At 38.3% G+C, this 26987-nt stretch overlaps 1 protein-coding gene across 6 annotated transcripts; it reads right to left on the bottom strand.

Moving 5' to 3' along the window:
• Positions 1-636: 636 nt before the first annotated feature.
• On the bottom strand, positions 637-26911 carry PSEN1 (presenilin 1). Of its 6 annotated transcripts, none has more exons than XM_085062250.1 (12): positions 26785-26911; positions 23331-23474; positions 21560-21598; positions 18472-18728; positions 16987-17128; positions 13400-13467; positions 11594-11814; positions 9655-9753; positions 8271-8354; positions 7260-7433; positions 5128-5246; positions 637-4813 (listed from the first exon to the last, which is right to left on the bottom strand). In XM_085062250.1, exons 1-12 carry the CDS (start codon positions 26845-26847, stop codon positions 4658-4660), a joined length of 1566 nt encoding a protein of 521 aa, XP_084918376.1. In that variant the 5' UTR covers positions 26848-26911; the 3' UTR covers positions 637-4657. The 6 variants fall into 6 exon arrangements, with proteins under 6 accessions (XP_084918376.1, XP_084918372.1, XP_084918375.1 ...); XM_085062246.1 differs by lacking the exon at positions 26785-26911 and adding an exon at positions 25460-25594 and having other exon boundaries at positions 21560-21684; XM_085062249.1 differs by lacking the exon at positions 26785-26911 and adding an exon at positions 25460-25594 and having other exon boundaries at positions 21560-21666.
• Positions 26912-26987: the final 76 nt, after the last annotated feature.

Here is a 26987-nt window from a genome sequence, read left to right as displayed (position 1 = left end):
ACCTCTTCTCCACTTCATGTTTGGGATCAGTTAGGAGCACCTCCCTCATCCACATAGATCTCCTACCACCTGTACTTTACTTTCTACTTGTCAGGATGGACCTCTCCTTAGGTCTTGCATGCAAAGACAAGGTAAATCCCCCCAAAAAACTATTCAATAGAAGTTAATCAACTCAAACAAATCTGAACTTTGCAGTGAATACTTTTCCAGAACAATGGAAAGAAAAAATGTTCATTTTCAATCATATCAGTAAGAAATCAGTACCAAAACAACAATACACAACAACTGTTCATGAAGTATTTTCTTTGTGAACATCTTGAAGTATTTTTTTCCCTGGTGATCTTCATTGTGCCAGCTGCTGTTTCAGTATAACCTCATTTTTGGTGCCTTAATTATACCTTATGGGTGCTTTTGCAACAGGCTTTGACTGACTCTTTAAAGGAACACAAAAAGTAGCTTTTAGAAGAAATACTTCCAAAAATCAGTTGAAGCTCTTCTGCTAGGAAATAAGGCAGATACTTGAATGCCTTTAGAAAGGGATCTTACTCATTAAATGTTGAATAAAAATAACAAGTGTTTGTGTCTCCAAGAGCTTTAAGTGATGGCTTTAAAGTAATGTAGTAAAGGCAAGATGAATCAGGATCCATGCAACTTTTATTTTAATAATTAGACAAATACAGGAAAATTTGCAATAATCTATCAAAACCGTATCTTATCAAGAACCAGAAAGGTGTTCAAAAAAACATTCACATTCAATTCAGGTTATATACAAACCAGTGTCTGTAAAAAAGAAAACAGCAAATGCTTTGACTGTAAAAGAATTCCATTCTAGTTCATGTTTCAACATTTCCAATGACCAAGTTACCACTGAGATGCAATCACAGTGCAGACATGTTCCACAGTCTATTAAACTCATTTCAACCGCATTGTCAAAAGTAATTTTTTAAATAATGCATTTTGATAAGTTTTTTGAACAGTACCATCCATCCAAAATTTACTTCTGTATATTTAATCCTTGACTGCACTAATGGCAGAAGAGTTGTGATCTTCAGGTCCAGAGTATATGTATCTATATCTCCATAGGTACAGATATATATATATATATATCTCCAAGAAGCAGCAGTCTCCTATGCCTGAAATAGCCTGTGCCTGCTTTGTACATTGAGGAGATCAGCCATTTTTAGTTGAGCATAGCCCTTAATTTTTTGGCTCAAAGAAGTCATCATCTACACATCCAGAACTATCCTGAATGTGCTGCAGTATTACATGCTTACACCTTTCAGGATGCACCTCACACGGATATTTGAATTTGAGTGTGACCATAACCGTCATATACAGATATCAGCAGCCTAAGCCTTTGCTGTAAGACTAGCTTCCAGGGGTCTCTCCTTCTTTACCCTGGATTAAATCCAACAACAGAAGGGGAAAAAAAAAAAAAAAAAAAGAGAGAGAAATGGAAGTGCCTGGATTTTAAGAAAATCTGTAATTCATTATGATGTTTTCTCATTTATATATTGAATCAAAGCTTCGCCAAAGAAGGAGACTATTGATGTCAGTTGAATGGGGAGAGAAAGCTACTGAGATAGCCAGTTTCAAATACTGAAACAGCCATACAACAGTTACCAGTCAATCTGCTTGAGCACAGGAGATGAATCCACTTGGGTTACACAATAGTTCTTTCAGAGCTACAGTCTAGTGTGCTGTCATTAGCATACTAATTTAATAATAATGGAAACTCTCTCAAAAATGCAGACTACTTATAAGAAGTCTTTCAGTTACAACAATCTAACCAAGGTGAATCATGACCTCAAATTAGATCAGTGTGTCAAGACAAAGGAGAGAAAAGTGACACTACCTTCACGCTTGTGTAGCAACAACCCAAATGCAAACAAAAACTATTGGTAGCTGAACCTTATAGGGACCTATGTTCTGAAATAATTCTTAGCTGCAAGATTTCATTTGCAACATAAGTTACCATGACTTAGCCTGAGACAGCAAATCTAGAAAATTTCATCTGCTTTTCGAAGGTGTACCTAAGGCTTCGTATTAAATTGTCTACTTTTACATACAGTTGCTATAAAAGCAATTTCCCTTCTGAATTTATTTTGAGATTCAAACACAAACTTGAACAGTTTCTGTGAATACAAATTTTATAGTCTCCATCACTGTAACTCTACACTAGCTGAGAAATTAAAACTTCAAGACAACAGAAGCAGCTTTGAGAAGTGGAAGACTGGCAATTTAGTGTTTGAAGGTTCTGAGCTGTTCCTTGCGTTGTACATATAATACCCACTGAAGTATGCGAAAAGGCTTTTGTGCATTTCTATAGATTCTAAAGCAACAGTTAATGGAGCTAATGCTCCCATGGTGCATACTGAAGCCAAAGAAAAAAAAAAAAAAAGAGATGACTTCTGCATTTAAGTAACAACCCTTAACTGAGAGCCAGCTCAGATATGCAAACAAATGCTAGTGATACCAACCCTTAGCAAATCTGTTCTATACAATGAAACTATAGCTGGGATGCCCAATAAAACACATAAGGGAATTTTCTTAGATATAATGTTCAGGGAAAGGGACAAGTTACAATGGTATAAAAACAACTCAAAGTCTTGTTAAAAAGAAAACCAAAAAACCAAACACAAAACCCCAAGTAAAAATGACAACAATAAACCCAAATACGCTCAACCAACCAACCAACGTATTTTAAGTCTTCATAGCAACAAAATATGGAACAGTAATTTAAGCTGGTAAACACAAACAAATTTGACTTGAAAAGTCACTGTAAGGAATTTTGATATGGTTAGTTTATTAATGCTATCCACAACAAATCAGTACACGAATGAGATGAATAAAAGTACTTCAGATGAGACAAGACAATGCATTTATGAAAATGTAAATGCTGACGCTACAGCTAGCAACTCATACTGGAAAAGAGACATATATTACCAACGACAATCAAAGAAAGCCTTTCTTGGTTTTAAAGCAGATTTATCCATCACAGCCTTTCTCTCTTTATTTGGGAAATGGTTGGTGAGCATCTCTGATGTTTCAGTCCTTTGAATCTAGAGGCACTGAAACAAAACCCCAAGTAAAAAAGGTAAAAGGAGCTAGCGTCAGGATTTTGACAGTGCTATTTGGCAAGGACTCCAGTATAAAGATGCAAGTAAAATGGAACGCCCATCCATTCCCTAAGGTTCCCAAGACAAAAAATTACTTGTACACAGTAAGAGTTTATGGCAAAACCAACTTCATCTCACCCAAGTCTCCATTTCCAAGCAATTATTCATGAATGAGTTCTTTCAAACGAAGAGGAAATCGGAGTTTAGCAGTTTTAAGGTTTGAACAGATTCTTCCTGGAAGAAGTTCAGTATCTCCTATCTTCTTTTCAGTGATATTGAATTGTCTTTCATTCTGCCAATCAGCAGTTCCTCATGAGAGATGTAATTAAAGTGAAGAGGGTCACAAATTTTGCTCCTTGGTGACATTAAGCAATCTCTCATCTAACTTAAGTACCCTCACCAATAAAGATACTGAATGAAAAAGATCCCTGCCCAGTCTGAGGTGTTAGACATCTGAGTGACCAATACTTCAGGTAAACAGAACTCTAAACCATATTTTTGATGATCAAGAATTTCAGTGATGCATTAGAAGAGCTCTCAATAGCATTTTGATCTATAGATCTGGCAAGCTAAACTCCATCTGGGATTGCAGCAAGTGTCTATTTCATAAGAATGCCAATAGAAAGAACATACACCAATAATGCAGTCTGTGCTGTTAGTGACTATTTTCAAACACAGGGTTTGAAATGCTGTTCTAGCAAAATGATTTGCATGAGTACAAAGAATAAGTCCTGAAATTGCTTTTTAATGTAGTTTATTAACCTTTTAGAATGTAAGATCCACCCTAGGACCTTACGATGCTCTACTGCCAAGTAATTCAGTCCAAGTCTAAGCAGCTACATAAACTGGGGCAGGTGTACAGAAGGTGCACTCCATGCTTGAGAATACAAAGTATTAAAACTGAGAAGAGGCTCTGGTTCCAGTGTGGGGGGAAAAAAAAGAGCTTTTAAATTTACTAAACCAAACACACTCAGGCACAGAGGCTATGAAGTCATGGAGCACTCTTAGAGTAACAGTACTTTCTCCCTTTGTCAAATTGCTACAAAGTCCTTTCTCATTACACAGCTGTGACTCCACTGTCAAAAAATCACTGCTGAAGAAGTACAGATTGGGCTCTCTCTCTTCAAGCAGTTACAAGGACAAGTTCCATGTGATTTGTCAGCTTCCTCTGTTAATATCAAGGAAGTCCGGAGCACCCTTAGCGCGGTGAAAACAATCAGCCTGTGGTAAGAGATCACATTGCTGGTGGAAGCATTAGCAATTTTCACACAGGTGGTCCTTACCAGAGATATGTGTATCAGATCACCTCTGATATAACAGCACCTGGCTTAGACCGGCCATCAGGAAGAAGCCACTTTCACATAGGAAAATTCACATGGTGCCGAGCGCAGCAGTTGTCTCAGGGAAAAAAGCAAACCAAAAACCACCATCGGAGGAAATTGTAATGATTCAGGCTTCAGTCTCGCTTGAGAACTGAGGAAAAACCGTTTTTCCTCCTCCCAGATTTGCTACAAATATCCATTCCAGCATCATGTCTGCTAGATATAAAATTGATGGAATGCTAACTGGTCCATAAAGGGTTGCACCAAGTTATCTGTAGCAAAGTAAAAAACTAGCCCGAAGGTTATGGAGATTGGAAGAGCTGGTAAGGCCTTCTTAAAGATGGCAAGAAGCAGAAGTGTAAGGCACAGACCCTAAGGGGAAGGAAAAAAAACAAAACACAAAAAAAAAAAACATAGGGAGAAATTAGGGAATTCTGACAAGCAAAAGATTATATAATATACATATACAAGAATATTAATTCCACAGAAATACAAGATATGGTTTATGTCTTCCTAAACTTAAGGCTTAAGTGACAGATGTAAAGACAATGAAAATCACAGCTAAAGTCCTCACCAGTTTTCAGTCTGGCCACCCAATAAACAAAATCAAAGAAAATGCAGCAGTACAACTTAGTCCCTGATGAACAAGAGAAACTATCCCTACTATAGTTTTCCATTATACTCACAATTAATATGGCCACAAAACATGCTAAAGTTGTATTCCAGTCCCCACTTGCTGTTGCAGAGGCTTTGCCAACAAGGACACTGTAGAAAATGAAGTCTCCTAAACCGAGCTTTACTCCTCCTGCAAAGTGAACATGTGGCAGCATTAAGTATCAGTCTACTAATATTACACAGCAGTAGTTATCAAAGAATAATACTTATTTACGTTAACTATTAACAAGACTTGCTAAAAATAACATTTTATTTTCAAGATTAGTACCACTCCTGAATCAAGTGATGAACTCCTGTGAAACAAGATGGCTTAGAAACACTACACTTCTCAATTAATTCACCCTTTAATTACAATTTTCCTATACTCCTATTTTTCTGGACATATAAATGCAATATATACAAACTCAGATATTTGTAATTTTATGTGTGGAGGGCTGCCCACTTTTGATTGTCTTGTCATATTCAACAGAATGCTGAAAAGCAACTCCTTTAAACTGGCTGAGGGTGCGGAAATAAATAAACCCCTTGCAGATATTTTATTTGCCCGTTAGAAACTTATACACTGCAAAATATTCCACTGCCTCCCCAATTTTCCTACAGAATTCTTACAAAGGTAGTTCTTAAAAGCACTCATGTAAGTACAGAGTGTATCACAGAGGCAAGATACTTAGTGAAAGATGTGAGATTTAGGAAAATTCATTATCTTGTATTTTTTTAAATAGTATCTACCACCTTAACAACAACTCTGGAAGCACAACACTCTATTTCTGCAAGCACAGTAAGATCTCCTGAATGCCAGTTCACTTTCTGAGCTTTTAGTCCAAGATGTTAATTAAGAAAGGCCAACATCAGGTGAGCAACTGTTTTCATTTGGCCTACTGATTACTTTCCCACCTCACTACAGTCCAGCCCAATGCTCACTTAAGAGTTCCAATAGGAACTAAGAACATCAAACACAGGTTGGACGCCTGGTTAATCATTGAGGGGGTGGAAAAAAGGAAAAAGAAAAATGGGGAGAAAATGCAAAAAGAAAAAAGCCAACCAGGCTTTCACCAGGCCTCCAAAAAATACCCAGAATAGTGCATTCACAAAAAGCCCTTAAGCACTAAAGCACACTTTAACTGCTGAAACAGACCTTGGATGCTCCAAACTTCTAGTAAACTAATGCTGGCTGACATGTCTGACTGGATCACTGCACACCTATCATTACTACTTACTTCAGGAATACAGGAAGGAGGAAATTATTGGCCTGGCCAGATGAGTTTTAGTTAAAAAGTTAACTAACTGAAATAGCTGCTTTGCTAAAATTTTTGCATCTTAATGTTATTTTTCTAAGCCCAAAAAATTAATAAGGATTTGCAGCACGCTGAATTTGGACTTTTGAGACAAAGCAAATTTTTAAACTGTTCCTAAAGTAGAAGTCTATTTTTAAACAGAGGAGCACCTGATAATCAGAGGAAGCAGCTGCACCTGCTAAAATATGGCAGCATCACAAGGGGAGAGCAGTTTATTAGACAGGGACACCCTAATTTATTTAGAGCTTTGCAAGTCTAATAGAAGCTTAAAATCCAACTGGAAATCACGAGTTTGTTAAAATAGGTACCTGAGTACTGATATCATACACTCCCCAAAAATACTGCACTTTAGCAAGATGCTGGAGAAAACTAAGCAAGCCCATTGCATTCTGCATTCATTTCAGTCTCCAATCAGGTTTTAAACATTGCTTCCTACCAAGTGGATTACAGTAATTTAATCTTGAGGGGAAAAAAACCTGGTAATGATTGCATTTACAGGACCTAAAATCCAAAAGAAGTGATACACAGAAGAACACTGCATGAAAAAGAAAAGGGCTAATGCAACTGACTGTAAAATGGTCTGAAAAGAGCTTGTGCAACAAAAGTTTTCAGTCTATGTATCAAACTAAAGAGCAATTTGGCCAATATTACTCACTCCTGCAGCAAAAAGAAATGCTACCAAAAAGTAATGCCATTATTCTTATGAGGCATATCAGTATTGATAATGAGCAAGAGCACCTCTTCGGCTTGCTATTAGCTCACAGAATCCTTTATCTGTGCACACAGGATGCCTGACTGCCTAGCTTCAGATTTTAGCAAGCTTTTCAGACACAATACTCCATACTCACGTTCTTCAGGGTCTTCACTTGTTTGAGAGTTACTGGGTAGAGCCTGAACAGCAGCACGTGATTCAGGTGTTGATTCAATGGGTCCTATTCTGTTGTCCCTTTGCTGCTGCCATTCCTGACTAAAGCCACCATCATCTGCTTCACCATCTTCATTCTGAGTCTGGCTTGCTGGAGCTCAAAGGAAGAAAGGCATTTAAGACTCCTCCAAAAATGTGCCTTCTAAAACAGGAAAGTCTCTCCACATATAAGATCACAGAAGAACAAGATAAAAAGAGGTATTCCATAGTACTTAGCAACATCTAACACTGGCACCATCACAAGATATCCTCACTTGGGATTTCAATATTTACTTAAACAATCAGGAGTCAATGTACACTCTGCAGCCACAGCATCTACATGTTGCATTCAAGTCCTAGTATTCAGGAGTACACCTACATGAGAGTGGAAGTTCTGTGGTAACCTATCAAAGATCACAATTTAAGGAATAAGCTCTCATCTAACATTTAATTAGCTTCTTTAGTCGACATTGACAGCTTAATTTTCTAGTAAAATAGAAAACTTTACTGGAAGTTACATATAAATGGATGCCTTCAAGCATGTTAAATTCAGAAACTGCACTCTGCTTTAGTAACACACAAAAATAAACTCCATGTTTTAAACACTATCTGCATAGCCAAAAGGGCTAGGCATATTTCTGTCTAATACAAATATAAATGAGTTAGTATTATAATATATCATCCCAATTTGACAAGCAGTTGAGCTCAGTTAATAGTTTTATACTGAGAGTCATTACAGTACACCAACACCTCGGATTCCAGAAAAATGAATTCAAGAACATTAACTGCCCAAAAAGTAAACAATTTTCCAAGTCATGACAGATTAATCATTCTTAATTAGGCCTCCATATTTTCACTCTTCTACAACACCCAGGCCACTTAAAAAATTAAAAGACAAGGATCCATAAACATGTATTCCAATGAAGTGACAAAGGTTCGTCAAAGCAAAACTCACCTTGTTTATCGTAAGTGGAGTTTTTGGATTTCCGTTGGGCTTCTGGATCTTCCTCAGCCATGTTCACGAGCCATATCATTGTTGCTGTCAAAAAAATCCAAACCACAATTGCATAGCGAATTATATCTTCAGATGTATGCAATTCTGAGATGGTGTTAGCTTCAATCCATTATTTCTAATTTTTCTCTTTTTTTGATACAACTATTTTTTCCAACAGGCAATTTTACTTGCATTAAAGCACAGTAATTTCCGCAACACAGCCAGTACCAACTACAACATATTTACAGAAACTGGTGAATAAAATTTTATTCCTACTAGATTTTGAAAAAAATGGCAACAGCTGTTGCCAGACAAATTCCTTCTACATATGAGGCTCACTGTGAAAATCAACAATTTTTTTACTTTTTTTTTCATTAGTAATTTCCTTTACCTGGAAGTAAAAAGGTCTCTTAACACAGTTACTGTGTTATGTCAATTCAGAGGCAGTATCTGCATCACAGTTAATTGTTCTCTGCCTCTGCCATGACAAAAAATTCTTCAGTCCAGAGGTAACCAAATGTTGTTACATGTAAAAGGTGTATTTTAATTCAAGTTCTCAGTGTTAACCTCTCCCCTCACAAAAGAGAGTAACAGGCAGCTATGCCGTGTTTTACTGATACTGTGCAAGAATGACAGATAAAGAACCAGGGACAGATAGAGAAAGTCCCTCCCTTTCTCCACTGTAAGCTTGCCCCAGAAGTGGCCAGTCTGCAGCACACTTCCTGCCTCTAAATACAGGCCTGTCTGGAGCAGCATAGTGACTTATGACTAGCCTATATCACTGTTATCCACATGACTGCGGCTAGCAACATGGAACTTCAGAAACAGTGGAATTATGTACTAATTGATACACAGGTCACAACAGCAAGTTTAATTCAACAGGTTATTTTTCACAACTGCAGGGAGAAACAACTTACCAAAAAGCACAAGCCCTTGAGAAAACAGTCACACAAACACATCTCTTTCTAGCCATTTCTCACTTTTCTTTTAGTAAGACACAGGTTATTTAAGGACTGAAAGCTGGTAACTATTTTCTGAAAACAAGTGCTCCCTTTGAACAGACTTAATTCATAGCCTAAGGACATACTACTTTGTCCAAAACAAGGTCTGTTACCATTCTTCCTGTTTGTATTTTGGAACAAAACATGCTGGTTTTTATCTTAAAATGTTTCAGTCAGATGATGTTCCACATTTTTGAGTCAACAGTGAAATGAAAACTGAGGCCCAAGTGAACAGAACAAGAATTCCAGCTGAAAAGCATCTTATTAAAACCCAGAAAAATGAGAAAATTGCTTCAGATTAGTGGGTGATTGCAAGCTTAAAGAATTTAACAAAATGTACTTACAGGAGTAAATAAGTGCTGGAAAGAGAGTTTCATTTCTCTCTTGAGCTGTTTCAACTAACATACGAAGAGGACCTTTAGGACACAGGACAGCAACCAAATCTGAAAGGAAGAGCAAACAGATCTCACATCCCTGCAGACATTCTTAAAAGAAGTGTTTTTTCTTTACCACTTGGAAAGACTTGTAGTGAGAAAATGCATGAACACAGACTTCCAAGATGGTCACTGGCCCCAATTCAGTATCCGACAGAAATACTTTCTAATATTCTCAGTTATGCAACCTGTTTTACACATTAGTGTAATACGCATAGAAATCTTAAAACATTGTATTCCTCACTTACAATATTACGCAACTGCAAATGTATCTGTGCCTGTACGTTGACCTGTGAATAATTCAAGAAAGCTACTCTTCAAGTAACATCCTGAAAATACCCAAGCTTGCCTTCTATTAAGAAAGCTTTTTGTAACCTGAGTTTAATGCTATAAAAAATTTTAAGGCAACATGTGAGGCTTACTTAACTCCTATGAAGCAGGCACATTTGGATAGAGACCCGTAACACTGCTACTACCTTTTGCACTTGTCAACTTACCATGTGTCTTTAAATTAATTTGAAACTAAATCTGACACTGAAAGAACAGCTGACTTGTCAGGAGCTGTGTGTTGCACAGAGCAGGCCTTCTGCACCTGAGCCAACTGCCTTGGCACCACTGCTGGTCCCACTCAAGTAAACAATTCTTGGTGGGGGGTCACAGAAAACTTACATCCCCTTTACTCAAAACAACTACATCATAGTCTCGAAAGTTGATCTCAAGGGTAATTTCGTTTTGCTAACACTGAATAAAGGCTGAATGCTCAGAGTACTCATATTTGTTCCAGTTGTATGAAGGGTGGAAATGGGGCTGGGGGATGGGAAGTTTTCTTAATGTGCTTTGTGATCCATGAGTATATACACAAAAGACAATTTTCCTCCCCCCGAAGAAAGAGAATACACTGATGTATCAGAGCTAATCAAATGTTATTAACCCCTGCACTTACATCTGAACAGATTCTCAGTCTTTACCACGATCAGTGACTTTGAGAGTACACATTCAGCACACTTACATGCTTCCAAAAAATTCAAATTAAGAGCACATCTTCACTTAGCTGCAATGTTTTAATTATGTCTAAGTAACTGAATTTTAGTTTTGCCTGGAAATTAAATCAGTATTTAGGATAGAAGTGATCTTCTTACCAGGTGTCCAGTGCCCCCTAAAGCTTTATTGAAAAACTACATCTAGGTTTCTCTCAGCCATGATTCTGAAAAAGAGCAGTATGCGACAACTACAATGAAAAAAAAAAAAAAGCCAAGGAAACAGATCTCACAACTATATCCTCCTAAATATAAAATTACTTTGAGCAACGCAAACTGCTCTTAATCCTTTCTTCCTTCTCACTACACTATCAGGCATGGATCAGGTTGTTGCTTCTATGTCTACAAATTTGAGCCATTCATAGGTTGGGTAGATATATATTTGTATGGGACTGTACAGAAATAATAAGCTCCTAAATCCTGAATGTACAAGGGTTTCCAAAGATTCTTGGGGGAAATGAGAAGTTGAAAGTTCTCCACCCTCATAAAAAAGATCAAAATGGGTCTCTCTCATCTCCTCTGTTGAATTACTTCAGCTCTCCTCCCCAAAGAATCTAGTGAGACCAGGAACCATGAAGGAAGATGGGACCATACAGTAACAAAAGCCCTCAGCTACAGGGAACTGATCTCAATTTAGGGTCATGATCTTATTAATGAAGTCTGTAACCACCTTATCTGCTACTCTGGATGATACCCACACACACACATACACACTTTTTCTTTTTAAGGTTTAGTCAGACAAGTGGAAAAGTCAGGGAATAAAAGAAATTCCAAACACAGGACCTGTTACTGTGCCTTGCCCCCAAACTTACCATACACTGAAATGACAGCCAGGATAAGCCATGCAGTCCATTCAGGAAGATACTTAATGAACACCAAGGCCATGAGAGCGCTTATCATAATGAGATATGCCTGCTGGAGCCGAAGAGGGCCCTTCCAATGGATACAAATCATTCCCACAACACCAAAGTTCCAGATCATGAGTGCCACCGTAATGTAGTCCATGGCAACATTATAAGTCTTAAAAACCTCGCTAAAAAAAAGGAAAATAATATGAACTACATTTGCTTGAAACAATGGAAACAAATTACACATGCAAACTTCACAATATATTTTTTAAAATTTTCATATTAAATGTAGTGGCATAAACGTAAAATTCTTTCTCCAGTTGGTACTTAACTATTCTTCACGATGGGGATAATTTTACCAGTGTTTGCTTCACACCAACTCTTTCACTTTTCTGAAAATTTTCCTCAATGTTCTATTTCCTTCTCAATTAAAGCAGAAACCGACAGAAAAGGACGTTACTGCAAAATCCATCATTTTGATTATGCTCATAACTTTCAAAAATCAGAATAATCAGAACCTGTGAGGTTATAATGGATCTTTAAAGGCACACAAAGATCTCTCTCTACTTACATACTGCCTGTGGAATGCTTTGCTAATTCAAAGATACACGTTTATTCTATTATTCCCACCAAACACTGAAGTAAAAAGCTTTATTTTTGGATGAGCCATGTCACTATCACACCAAATATTACAAACTAATTAGGACCCTCAATAAGTAAAACCAAAATAGACAAATATGTTGTCACCAAGTCACAGGTGATTTCCACCAACTCAGGGAAGAAATGGTTGTGATGGCTTTTTGCAGAATCTGCTGCTACCAACTCATCAAGCCACTAAGAACCCTATAACTTGCATAATACTTTCCTCGAGGAAATTTGTCTTCTGCAACTGTCAGCTGACCTTTGAGATGTACAGTGTTAACAGAATGTGCCTTACTGTCATCGTGTATAATTGGTCTACAAACTCCCTCACTCTCTGAACCTCTGGCAAAAGAAAGCCAGCACTGCTCTGAGGCAGGAGGGACAAATAAAGAAATTGCCTTGTATTTCAAAAGCCATTGTAAAGTTAGAGAAACTACTGACCAAAAATAGCATCACAGATCACTTAGCAAAAATCAGTGACTGAAGGGAAGACCATGTTCTCCTTCCAGAGACCAAATTAAATATGCTTCTTCGAAGGGAAGTGTGTTTGTCATCAAGTGGCACAAAAATGTAGAGAGTATGATAATTTCATTATATAACCCTAGTTTCAAATCTTGATGAGTCTGCTCATTTTAGACAATACTGAGTATTATGGCCAAATTTTCTTGTTGTCTGGACTAGGGCATTCTTCCAAATTTGAGAAAAAAGCCCTGAATATATTTTGATGAGATAGTAAATTCTTTTCAGCTGACTCTTTTCCACCACTCCTATACAAACAGCCTTTGCATATACAGCTAACCATCAATGATGTAAACAACTGCCCTTAAGTCGTATGTCAATGAAAAATTGAATTACCAGAAGACATGCCAGCAGAACAAACTAGCCTGTGCAAGACAGCTTATTCTGATGATGCATGTATTGGACAGTTTCTGTACCTAATCAGATACACTATAAACCCATAAATATCTCTCTCTTATGTGTACCCTATCAGCCTATATAAAATGAAGAATTTTATTGCAATAGCTTACTCACTATCATTCCTCTAAAGATTCAAGGCCTAGTTCTAAAATAAATACATACATGAAGTGATACATGAAAAACAGCATATTAATGCTTTAGTTCACTTACCCCAGATAGATGAACGAGAAAAAGAAAAGCAGCAAAAGAGAAGAAATTATAAGCCAACCGTGGATCACCTGGAGAAGAAGACATAAATACAGATGTTTTTAGACTTGTTATTTTAAAATTAGTGTCTATTAAAAATGCTTTTAAGGTTATTCTTTTTGATGAAAGCAAGAAAATTATTTAAGATATCTCTCTCTTTGGTTGTTGCTAAACTCATGTTTAGTCTATATACATTGTTGTATTTCAATTTACATTTATGAATTTTAAGTGCTTTGTGGACTTTCAGTAAATCTTCTTTAGCTCTGTATAGAACTCCTATTTGCCTATTTTTAGACCATTTTGATAGCAGTGGCATTATAACACAGCAGAAGTATCCAGCATGAACACAGATGGAACACATGATTCACTTTTGTGCTACTCTGATTTCAAATCATTTTCAGAATGCAGTTATAGAATTAAATGTTGGAACCCAGAAAAACCTTCAGTGCTTATCTGTTGGAATGTCATCAGTAAGTGACTATTTAAGGATTTCTATATTTTTTATCAGTCATCTACAGACATAATCCCTAATTCTGATGAGAGCAGACATACATACCCAACAATTTAATATAAAACAGTTCAGGTTTTTTGTGTGTCAGGGACACACAAAGATTTAAACCTGGAAATGACAGGCACTTAGACTTTGCACAGATGGAAGCACATACCAGTCTTGTGGTATTTATTGTGCAAAATTAAAAATCAAGATTGAAGACCCCTTAAACTCCAGTAATCTCTTAACTGGGAATGAACATGTATTTGTCAAAGTCCCAGCACAGAATCTCTTATATAAAACCTGACCCAATACTGCAAGTAGACCAGTCAGAAGTAATAATCTAGAAATCAAAGCTACATAAGAAATCCTGCTTTGAACAGACATGCTCAGTTGAAAATAAACTGGCTAAATTAGCTATATATGTACACCAGATCAATTTATTAATAAACTGTTAAAAAACTGTGTTATCGCTTCATCCTCTTCTTAAAGATGTATAATAGAATGCATCCTCTGTTACAGTTCTTTAAATATTTAGCAAAAGCTAACTTAAAAGTCCGTATGTGCACGGACTAAAGGAATCTCACTTATGTGATGCAATCAGGACTTTCTGGCAAATTAAGAACCCAGCCATTACAGTTAGTAATTTAGTATGTTGAGTCTAATGCTAAATTTTTCATATGAGTTTTTTAAATTCTCAGCCATTTTTGAAACATTCATTCTCCTCCTTCACACTGTCTCTCAAAACAGGTTAAAATTTAAAATTTAACTTTTAACCTAATAAAATCTGTCATTTAACTTCCTAATCTAATAGACTGGCTTTTGCTAATATGTTCTCAAAAAGACTTAAGAAATTCCCACACATAATAAGCATGGTGCCTGTAAAGATGCTGCAGGAAAATCGCAAAACTATCTGTCTCAGTACGTCAAATTATCACCACACACAGCAAGTGGGAGGAAGAAACATTCCAAAGCTGAATATTGGTATGTATTGATTGAAAAAGAACCACATTTTCCAGCAACTTGCAAAGCTACTAAGTAGGGACCAAACGAGAAATTTTATTTCGCTGTAACATTAGTTGAAACCATTTTAAGAAAACAGCAAAAAAAGCTGTCTCATTACTTCTATCTGTGGTTCTTCTATTTGTAATAAAAGCTCTTAAGCTCTTATCACTTAAGAAAATAAAGTGAATAGTAATGTTTTATCCTAAAAAAGTAAAATGCTAACCGTGTCAAACACCAAGGCCATATTCCAGCAAGCCTCTACACATACCTTGCATAACTACTGTCAACAGAACTACAGGACGTAGTCTCAAGAGTTGACCTAAGTTGGCATTTTTCACACAGATGTTTGCTTTATTCTCAGTATGTACCTAATTTATGACAGCATTTTCCAGATCACTGGTCTCCTTTTTCACAAATGACTTTTCCAAAGTACTTGTAAGTGTTGCTCCCTGTTTTCCTAGCAGGATACCACAACAGGTTTGCTGCCTTCTCATTAATGAATTTTCATTCTTTATTTAACAACTTCAACACTAATTGATTGCTGGTATAAATTTGGCTTTGCCTGCTCCAACTTGAATAAAAATTAAGGATGGACTGCAGGATGCAGAGAATTAAAATGAGCTACAGCAGTCAGACTTTGGTTAGGCAGACTGAAACAATGAAGAATGCAGAGAATAATAAAAAGGTGATCAAATACAATCCCCTTCAAAGATGCTGTTACTGGTTACATTTAGGAGCTAGAATCAGGATCATGCTTAACATATCACGTACAGGACAACCACAGGAAACTAACAGCAGTGAAACTGAAGTAGTATTTCCTTTCTTCAAAACAGTTTCCAGATAAAGATCTTGTGAAGATAAGCAATTATCACTACCAGATGAAGACCCAATGTTCTTTCATTACAAATTCCATTCCTCCTAATCTAGACTACAATCTACATATAGAACTTCATGTAAAATAGAACTCAATGGACAGGTACATTTCACAGCACTCTGATACAGCAGGATAGAAATATCCAATTCCAAATTTTTAGTAGAACAATTATTTCTGTAAGGAGAATGTGCTGTGCTTTGTAAGGTCAAGTAGGAAACTAGAAATGTGAAAACCTTAGTAAGAACTTGTTGATGCCTTCAGCACCAGAGGAGAACTGGCTACTAAGGAACCTAGCTAAAACACAGCAGTTATTTGACTTCATTAGAATAAAGAGAATTGCCAGTTTAAGAACACTTTGCCAGTTCAGATGTAACACCACACTAAGATGAAAATGAAGGTCCATACTTTAAAAAATCAGTATTCCACAACGTATGCAAATTCAGGCAAAAATAATTTCTCCAGTCACTCCACAGATAATTTGTAAAGGGGTTTCACCCACAGACATGAAGAACAAAACCACTGCTCCCTCTTGAAAATAAAATGAAACTAGGCAAACCTTTGAATCCCACTACTTGTTTTATAACTGTGAAACACATTCTGCGTACAGAGAAATTTTATTAGACTAAGCCTGGTCAAATGAATCATCAAGACCAAAACAAACCAGGAATTTTCATGGACAACTCCTCCCATGCAGGTGGCATTGCAATTAATTATGCTAAGCCTGGACTTGCCTAGGTGACATCATTACATGATTGAAGCCTTGAAGCCTTTCACAAAGAGCCTAAGAGTCTCTGTGTTGCCGTAAGATACTGTCTGGTGTGTACAGCCATAAAGACATCACAGTGATGGGAGACATCTGTACAAGGGACAGGGTGGGAGAGGGGAGCCCTCAAAATAGGACCAAGTCTGCCTTTTGTATTTCTTGACCACAGAGAGACTTCAGTGCATGAACATTTCAAAAGAATAGAAAGCAATGTCACCCTATTTCTAACTGACAGTACGGATGGCAGTGACAGCATTGGGCCTTTGCCCTGCTTTGTGTCAAATGAACAGAAGCCACAAAATCAGAACAGTGTATTAAATCAGCAATTCTGCTATTTTCACTCACTCATCCTGGATAAGCCTTCATTTTGTTCCATTCTCTAAATAATCTGTACTAATAAAACTGGCAGAATTACTTACCTTGTAGCACCTGTATTTGTAAAGCACAACCAGGAGGATGGTCATGACAATGATAACGCTGATCATGATGGCTGCGTTAAGAATAGAATTCAGGGCTCTCTGTCCTACTGTCTCTGTCTCTTCTGTGAAAGGAGTGTAGATGCTACAACAACAAGAAGTCAGCTGAAATGACACTGAATGCACACGTTTCTTATGTGTGAGGCAAACATCAAACAAAATTGCAGTAATATTTCAATTCAGAGCTGTAAAAGCAACATCTATTTTCTACTAAAGCAAAACTTCAAAAGTGGCATAGTATCATATTAGGCAAACTTGAAGTCCTCAGAAGACCTGCCTTTCATACATTCTTTTCTGCTTTGTAAAGCAGACAATAACCAGAAGTGCCCACTGTTTGACATAGCTACTTCCATGCCATGTTGTCACTGCCATCACTGCTTCTCCCATGCCATCACTCATGTGCTGGTCAGGGCAGCAGGAGTTTCACCAGGGTGCTACCTATGGATCCACCACGAAATGCTCCCTGGTGATTTCAACAAAACAATGTACGGGCTCAACTCACTCTTTCCTAAAGAAATACAACCTCCTGGGGCAACTACTTCATTGTGGGGTAGGAAGGCAAGGCAGGGAGAAAACACCATAAATAAAATCTCCAAAAAATAAAACTTTGATCAATAACTTTCAAAGTGAAGAACTCTATATTGCATTGAAACATTTTATGATATGCTTATATTATGCAAACATTTCAAAGCCAAACACACTTTGAATCATTTTGTCTAAATGTTTTTCACTGTGGAACATTTAGACCGATCTTTAAGGTCCATTCCAACCCCTTAACATTTTACAATTCTATGCCTTGCTGCAGTTTTTGACAGTCACAGTGTTCTTCCTTTGTTCTCTTTCTCTCAAATCAGCTTTCACTGAAATTGGGTGGTTTTTTTGGCAATGTTACTATTTTACCAAAATACAAAAAAATCCTACAGAAGCATCTGTCAGGAAAGTTTCTGTAACTGCACCAGAAGTGAACCTTTTGAAGCTGTATTTCCCTTCCATTTGAATTTCTTTATCAAACAGCATGGGCAAACCAGAACATGGCATATATATTATTTCACTTAAACTAGTAGTTTTGTTTCCAAAACTCTTGTATTCTATCATAGTACAAGTGAAATGCCTTTGGCTCTAGATTGAGTTTATTTTATAAATACCACAGAGCATGATGAAGCATTAAAGTGAGAACTAGGATTTGAATCAAGCAGTAACAACCAAGATATTAACCTCAGTCACCAGACAAACAACAAATGTCAATAGTACCACAAGCAGAAGAGTCTGGTTTCTTGAAGGAACAAGACAAAACTTCCTTTGGGCTGGAGAAGGGGAAAAGGGAGGCAAGAGGAAGTTCACTGCTTGAATCAGACTCCAGAAAAAAAGAGAGTTTAAAGAAAATTATCTAAGTTCACTAAAAAGACAGGGGAAAATACTGATACATACAGCTGTCCATCCTTGCGTGTATAAAAGCTGACAGACTTGATAGTTGCAACAACGACCACCATGCAAAGCGTGACAGGTACAAACAACATAATCACATGTTTTGCCCCATATTTCAGTGTTAGCTCTTCATCTTCTTCTTCATCTTGCTCCACCACTTGCTGAATGTTGTTTTGTGGCTGCCCATTAGTCTCAGACTCGGGGTTGTCATTTCTTCTGCGCTCACTATTATCATGGCGACGTCTTTCACTGTTGTCATTCTGCAATACATAAAAACCAGTTTCCTCAGCAACTCTCCACTATCATGTGCTTGTACATTAAGCTAAAGATGACCCTGAGGAGGAAACACATAAGATAATATTTGTTGCCAAGAACACTTGCTACAGCAGGGATTTAAACAGTAGTAATTAATTGCATCACTGTTATTAAAAGAATGGGAGCACAGGTTTATGTTAGAAACATTTACATTAAAACAGCAACAGTCAAAAGTAGGCTGGTTGCATCTAACAGCCTGTGTCACCTTTCCTTTAAACAGAATTTCAAAAGCTGAATAAAAGCAGCTTTTTCCCCTGGTTCAAACTACAGCTGGTACAAGGATCCATGACAGTAGCATGCCTGTGAATGGATAAGAATTAACTGTATCCGCCCCTAAGAATAATGCCAAACACACATTTATGATCCCCTCTTCAGGAAAATCCCAAGAAAATGTCTACTTCCTTTACTATGTTACTGCCCCTACATACTAAGTAAAATATATATTAAAATGGAATTTCATGAGGTATTGTGTTCCCACATTTTCAGCAAGAATGGCACAGAAATTGTGATCAAACTCAAGTAATTCTCAATCTTTATACTGATTTTGATCCCAAAGTTTTAGTGTGGTAAGTTAAGCATGCAGATTCATTCTTCTTTCCCAAGGAAACTACTGCTACATCCTTTCACTGACATAGAAGAAATTCTACCACTCTTATGAACAAATATGAAAGAGCTTTCTGCCCTTCCTAATACTGCTACATGAAACATCAAGGGTATAATTCAAACACAATGACAGTGGTAAACTTCCAGTGGAAGTAAAAGCACAAACTAGGAACATCACCTCTAAGTAAATGATCAGGCCTGCACTCCAGGCTCCTGGTGTCACACTTCTTTTGCCCCCTCTTCAAGAAGCCCCACGAGCACAGGGCATTCACCTTTTATATATTGTGTGCACATACAGAGAACACAACAGGAGAGTGAGCTATGATTTACCTGTTCTGGACTACAAAGAAACAAAACCATTACAAGACACTCAAAACAAGCACTAAAATGCAACAGTTGATACAGACTACTCATTTTCTTTACTGTATCATCATGGCCAAAGTCAGCGCTGTACTGTTCAAACTGAAGAGGTTTAATGTAAAACAAAAAGGTATTTGATTCCTTAAAAAATGAATCTCATTTCTTCAGAATTACTTTGCCCAGAACAGTTCTGTTTGAGTAAGTGCACTAAAGCAGCATTAGATTAAAACGTACAATAAACTGAAGGAAGATAGTTTTTGCAATACCTTTAAAATACCACTCAGTTTTTGTAAAATGGATCTGGACATAAGCCAGGGCATTGAAAATAACCTAATGAATTTCTCCTTAAGTATTCTTACTCAGGTAGTTTTTTCCTTAAACGTGAAATGTTAAAGTCTAATTACCTGTTCTCAGCAGCATTTCCAAACATAACTGCTGACTTGCATCTCATTAATTCACTGCAGTTTTTTGATAAATCAATAGTAATTTTACAGATTTTTTTCTACAGAATTTCCCCAGCCCCACCTTCGGAAAAGAGAAGATGTTAAGTACACACTCAGGAGCTCATAGTAGGGTTTTTAAAAGCACTTAAGTGATTAAGGAGCACAAGTCTCTGGACTCTGAACTGCAAATACTGACACTGCTAAAACCCTGGGAAGTTTACAACTTCCCCAACTCATGAAACATTTACTTTTACAAAACAGTACAAAGTAACAATATACACCAAATGCTCTGCATATTTCTTCCTTTTTTTGTGGTATCCTCAGGTTCAAGCTCAGCAGAGTTTCAAGATCTGTCCTCTAAGAAAATCTGTTTCATTTTTCAAAAAGGAAATGGAATGTAAGAGGAGGTAAAACAACCAAACTAAAACTGTCTAAATTAAAGAGTAAAACCAGGACACAACCAGATTTTTACAGTTAAGGTTTTAAGCTTAGTTTGAATTCAGTATAACTAACTTAAAATATGTCCCCAAAAAGATGCTGGGTTCAAAATTATATATTACAAAATGAAAGATTTATTATATATCACTTGGCATTTTGCGTAAAGTCCTCACATGCAATTCCAGAAAGTCAGATAGAAATGGGAATACGGGAGAATGCAAATAAAGAGATCACATTTAATTAATCTGAAATGCTGGCTACAACTAAACCTACTTCTCTATAGATTATAGTACAAATGTAACATTTTCCATTTTGATAGTAAAATACTCCATTTCTCTCAGTCTACAACAAGACAACAATAAACTTAACCATCTAAATAAATTGCCTAAGATGTTGGTAAGTAACACTGCACTGGAAATGAACAGAGCCTTGGAACACTGCACAAGCAGAGCAGACTGAGTATTTAGGTTTCTGCACACTTGCCGAATGTGTAGCTTTTTCTCTGCTGTAATAACAGTCTTGCATGAGGGAGCACTTACCCCATCTCTGGAACAGAAATATACAAAATAAATTAAAAATCTACAGCTTCGCAGAGCAAACACAAAAATAGCCAAAGGAAAAGCCTGCTCAACTAGCACACCACTACAAAAACCTGTAAAATCAAACATAAAGAGAAAAACTGAAGAAATTAGACCAATATGTGTCACTATACTCCCCTCACTAGTAAGGAACAAAGACGCAATCAAAAAAGGCCTTTACATAATAAGACACAGTGCATGAAAACCAGATCAGCATCAAGAGTTGCATGAGTTACTCTCTCATTTGCAGTTAAAGCTAGAAAATAAGTTGTCCTTTCAGGCTACTAAAGTGTAGCTAAACGAGACATGCGCGTGCCCCACTGCTTAAAAGAACAAAGTGCACTTATATCCTACCTGATTAGTATTAAACAGAGCAGAGGCCATGGACTCTTGCTGAAGTGGAAGCAAAGGAACAGACTCTTCACTTTCCTCAGACATAGTTAAAAGTGAAAATTCTGAAGCTAAAAAGTCAGTAACACCTGTTGTAACACCGTAAGCAAATGTAAGTTATGAACTACGCGCTTTCAGGTGAATAAACAATATCAAAAGCAAATGATAGTGGTTTTTTTCCTATCAGGAAAATAGTTAATAATAAACCCAGACCAATGCCCCTGAACCAAGAGATAAAAAACTAGCATGTTTGATAAGAAGTTTGTAGTTATTAAATCCAGATTTAACCACCAGGAGCAGACCATCATGCCTGACATTGGGCATGGATTTCATCAGTTCTCACATACACCACCGATGTTAAAAGATCATTATGCAGTGGCAGATATTGAAGACTGGGCTGAATTCTTTGTGTGTGACTAGAAGAAGAGATGGCATATTATAGCACTTAGTGATTTCACATGCCGACTGTTAGTCACAGAAGCTAGTATGCTTAAGCAGGAAAGTGGTATTGGTGGGTATGTGGGTATGTACAAAAACAAAGTAGATGTGTAAAGGGCAGAAACATCATTACAACTTAGTACCAAAACTACAGTTACTTAAACATAGAAAAAAGAAAAAGCACAAGTAGCAGTTATTCATCAGTACAGTCTGTTAGTGAGAATAGAAACCCTTGCTGGTAAGGAGTAACACCAAGTTATCTGTAACGATGGTGAGCCCACAGCTTATTGTTGAGCTCTGCCTTTTTAATCCAGCAGAAGTGCTCAATAAAAATTAATCTCTCACCTATCCAAGAGGAAAAGAAACCTTTTTCATTCCCTCTGAAGTAAAAGTAAAAAGGATGCAGTAGGAAAGTTCCCACTTTTCTGTTTTAATTTTTCAAACGTTTTGTATTTTTACTGATATAGCATGATGCTTATCTGAGGTTTTTTCAAAATTCTATTTAAACTGCTGGATTGTACAAAGGAGTTGAAGCAGGGATCAGAACACTCTCTTGAATTACTGCCATAGACATGGCTAGAAGTGGCCCAGCCTCTCAAGAGCATTTCTGTGTCAGAAGGAAACCTGATAATCAAGAGCTGTAGCAGGAACAAAGAACAGAGTGTGACAAGTCTAAGAGCCTCAGCACCACACCCAAGTAGATCATCTAAACCTGACTGTACCAAAACACATACAGTACAATGGTACAGTTTTAGCAACAAGTATGTGCTTAGGTCTTTCAAGGCAACCATATAAAACTTCATGTTTTGAGTTCCTCCTTCCCCAAAACCTCAAGAACCACGAGAGCACCTTGAGAATTATTCACAAGCAAGACAAGACAGAGCTGCTCTTACTCCACAGGAACAGTCCTCCAGCAACAGTAACAGCAAAACTCAGGTGTCAGGCTCTACCTAGACTAAAATTAACTCTGCGACTGAGAAACCTGTGAACCAAGCAGACCACAGCTAGGCCAGAGCAAGAGAGCTCACTGAATCCTGTAAATGTCTGTATTTGATACCAGAGTGTTCCACCCCTTTTTTTTTTTTTTCTTCTTGATGGCTTGGTCACTCCACCACCACCTTAAACTGGGGGAAGTCTTGCCTGTACATAAAAATGAGTTCAGAAAATCAGATATTTTGCAGCATATTTCTTTTGGCGCTGCTTATCACCTCAACAATTCAGAAAGATAAAATTAATCCCAACGAACTATTCATCCCTATTTAACTGCTACCAGATAGTAAAATTGTTTGTTACATACGGTGTTGCTGAGGTGGGTATCAGGGAAGTTTTCTGTCAGCTGTCCATGCTGAAACTGGGGTAAATGCGCAGACAGCTCTGTCATTGGGACAGTCCTCTGGGAAGCACTTATTTCCACACAAAATGGACCTTTCCTCTTGAGATGCTGAAAGGAAAGAGATGTGTAAAAAGCCTTTGTTCTTAACACGACCAGGTTATCCCTCCCCTCCCTACTCCAGTTTCTGTAGTTCACATAGACCAGATCCACCATTTTCTAACTATGGTACCAAACTGTATCACATCTACGAAGAGGTCATAATAGGGATTTTCCAGCACAAAAATAAGAGCCTCTAAGTGTTAACAAATTAGTTCATCAGCTACAGAAGTCAGTCACCAACACATTAATAATTTTAACAGTTCTCCATTCCTTCTTGTGCAATAAATGAGAAACATTGCATCCTTGCTCAGAGCACAACTTCCATGTTTGTATCTCAGCAGAGCACGATTGCTCCAGGCTGTTCCATTTCAGACTGCTGATAAATTTAAGGGTAATTTTCAAGTAAGAATGACTGTGTTACACTTGATACTTTAAAATCTATATATATCCTTGACACTGTGATGCTGTAAGAGTGACCTAGTGCTACACAAGACAGTATTTCAGCTGAGCCTCAAGAATTATTGTGCATTCACCTCCCCATATGTACCAGCTATGTCTACATATACATGCCACATGTATGCAACAGCTTTATACATTCTTCCATTAAAAAGTCAGATGCTAATATGTGAACTATATGCTCCATAACAGAGGATCCAGAAATAGAGGGTAAAAAGGAAGTTTGACTGACCTAACTAAATTTCAGGAAAGAAACTTATAATTTTAAGAGACGATGAGCAGGCCTAGATAAATCACAGGCTTGGTTACACACACACAAAAAAAAAAAAAGGATGAACATCAAGGGTGGAGTGCCAGTCCATCCCAAGTGGCTCTTGCTCCTATCTTGTGCCAATTCCAGCACTCATCAGTCCTTTTAGATTTTACTCACTAAAATGGAAGAAAACAAATCCAGGAAAAGAAAACAAGAATATTTTTCTGCTGTTTTAGTATACACAGCTAATGTATCGAGAGATCTTGAAAAACTCTTAACAGAGGACATCACAAAGCAAAGCCTCTCACTTTTGGCAGCAGCAAGACACAAGTGCTGCAAGACAGCATCCTACTTAGAGTTAAGCCTCTTCTCATAAACACAAAGATGCTGTTTCGCTATTTACAAATAAATGTTTCTAACAAGACTAGGGCACACTGCTTACTAACTTCAGCAGCTTAGTGTAGCTCACGTTAAAGAACCAATAGGAAGCAGCACCAATTTAACAAGTCTAGTGGGAGCATGCAAACTGTTTGCAAAAAGAAAGACAATGTAGTATTCACTAGAATAGCTCCCTTCCACATTTACCATTAAAAATAAAACACATCTAATTTAAAATATAATTTAAATGTAAGATTAGATGAAAACAAATATGTATGACATTGCTCTTACTTTTAAAAGTTTACTCTAGTTAAAAGTTTAGTCTTTGGTTGGGCTAAAGAATAAAAACGATGTTGTTTTAAGGCTGCAATTGGTAGAAAGTCTCAGTGACAGGGCAACCACAGTGGAAAAAGCTGAGAATTTTTATCCAGCTGTGGACTATCAGAATGAAATTTTTAACACAGCAGCACGTCAAAATTCTAATTAAATTACTGGAGAGAAAGCCAAAATTAAATGCCAATCACAAAAATCCTACTTATAGGCCATTAAAGAAAACCACCACAAACTCACCTACAAAAAAACCTCAGCTACCAAGGAGCAGAGAGAATCAGAAGACAGGGAGGAGTAACTCCCTGTTCTCCTAGGAAACTCTTCCCTAGGGAAGAGTTGCACCAAAGTTTGAATGACAAACCTCAAAATCTATGGCTTGTTTAAACAGTTTCTTTTGAAAACTCAGGAGATCAGAAAATGGATTTAGGACATCTTCCCAAACAACTTTATTTTGTATTTCTAAACAAATGAAATTTGCATTTGAAACGTAACTATGAATGAATGAAATCTATAAAGGAACTGTGCATAAACAGACACGTACTAAAACTTAGCTTGTTTTACCTGAAAAGGGACTCACCAAGACATTTTTTTTCTAATGAAGCTGTTAATGTTAAAATAGCCTGTCTAAAAATGTTCTTCCTTGCTTCCTTTGGCTTTCCTAGGTCAGAACAACAGGAGTTACAACTGTCGCTGTCATGCGCTTACATTTAGTCTAATAAACAGAGGTGACACGCAAGTAAGCTTCTCTAAGAAGGGAAAGCAAAGCAAGTATCGATCAGACAAACACGGCGCGGTTACCCCCTGCTTTCTCCCTCAAGCGAGCAGCAAGAAGCAGCTCCCCCGCCGCCCCGCCCTCAGCCCAGCCCGGGCCGGAGCAGCTCCGCCACAGCCGAGGCACAGGGGTCGCACCCCGGGAGGCCTCCCTCCGCGGCGCTGGGGTGCGGGTCAGGCCCCGACCCGGCCGCGCTCGGTGTCAGCAGCTGCCCAGGCCCGGCGCGGCCGCACCGACCCCAGCCCCGCTCTGGGCAGCGGAGAGCGGCAGGGACCCTCCCCGGCCCGTGGGCGTGTGTCGCAGGGCTGGCTCGAACGCCGGGCCCGGCCCGCCCCCGCTGGCGCGGCGCGCTCGGCCCCCCGCTGCCGCCCGGCCCGCCGGGCACCGCGGCCTCGCCCGGCTCGCCGGGGCTGACCCGGCCGCCCCCCCGCCCACAGACGGACCTGCCCGGTGCCCCTTCCCCGCGCTCCGCCACCGGCTCCTCGCCGCCCGCAGCCCGTCCCCGCTCGCTTCCGGCCCGCGCCCCGCCCCCCGCCGCCACCTCACTTCCGACGGGCGCTGCGGAGCGTCCCGGGCCCGGGGCAGCTGCCGCACCGCGCCCCGCCGCACCGCCTCGGGGCCACACCTGCGGCCGGCCCGGCACCCCCGGCGCGCAGGAGGGAGCTCCTCGGAAAGAACACACCGAAAGCTCTGCCGTCAGCAAGTGCATGGAACCAAGACACGGCGGGGTAGGAATCGAAGAAAGGCACCGGTTAGGAGAAGCTGGCTGGATAGCAGAGAATGAGCACTCGCTGAAACTCCAGCTAAGAGGAATCGCGCAAAGGAAATCTAGCTTCACCTTTTAAACCTACTACCACAGATAAAGAGGGAGGTATTATGAGAAAATATACTTCTCGGCTGTTTTGAATTCAAGTAATATCTATGCCAATAACCCTGTTTTAAAATGGTCCCACAAAACAAACCCGCCAAAACCAAAACCATTAAAAAAGTATCTTGAAGGAATGTTTACATTTCAAAATAAACACAGTACTAAAAGTCAAAATAGTATCTTTTCAAGAAGCCTCTAAGTAGAGCTGTGACTGGTTAGTGGAAAAAACCAAAATGAAGTCAATTCCAAACTTAAAACTTACCTTGTTATCCGTATTTGAAAGGCAATCCACAATTCCTTTTTTAGTGCATTGGGTTAGTAACATATAGCAAGTACTATGATCCGTATAATTGCTCTGAATATAAAAATTGTAAAATCTGAGGGACCATGTAATTCTGCAGGCTTAAAACAACGTATTTCAGTATTTGACGACACTACAGGAAGATCTATGGTAAAATAAAGTGC

This window comes from Lichenostomus cassidix, chromosome 5 (assembly GCF_008360975.1).
Source record: "Lichenostomus cassidix isolate B80296 chromosome 5, HeHo_3.0, whole genome shotgun sequence".
NCBI classification, from domain to species: domain Eukaryota; kingdom Metazoa; phylum Chordata; class Aves; order Passeriformes; family Meliphagidae; genus Lichenostomus; species Lichenostomus cassidix.
Note: the sequence above shows the minus strand (reverse complement) of the source record. Positions and strands in the feature narration are given on the sequence as shown.

What these genes read in the sequence shown, in the direction of transcription:
- PSEN1 (XM_085062250.1), bottom strand. Translation starts at nt 26,847, where the DNA reads ATGTTACTAACCCAATGCACTAAAAAAGGAATTGTGGATTGCCTTTCA. An exon ending in ACACGCAAGGATGGACAGCT is followed by an intron (nt 17,129 to 18,471) that starts GTATGTATCAGT and finishes TTGTTGTTGTAG; the next exon opens with CATCTACACTCCTTTCACAG. An exon ending in GGCTGTCATTTCAGTGTATG is followed by an intron (nt 9,754 to 11,593) that starts GTAAGTTTGGGG and finishes TCTTCCTTTCAG; the next exon opens with ATTTGGTTGCTGTCCTGTGT.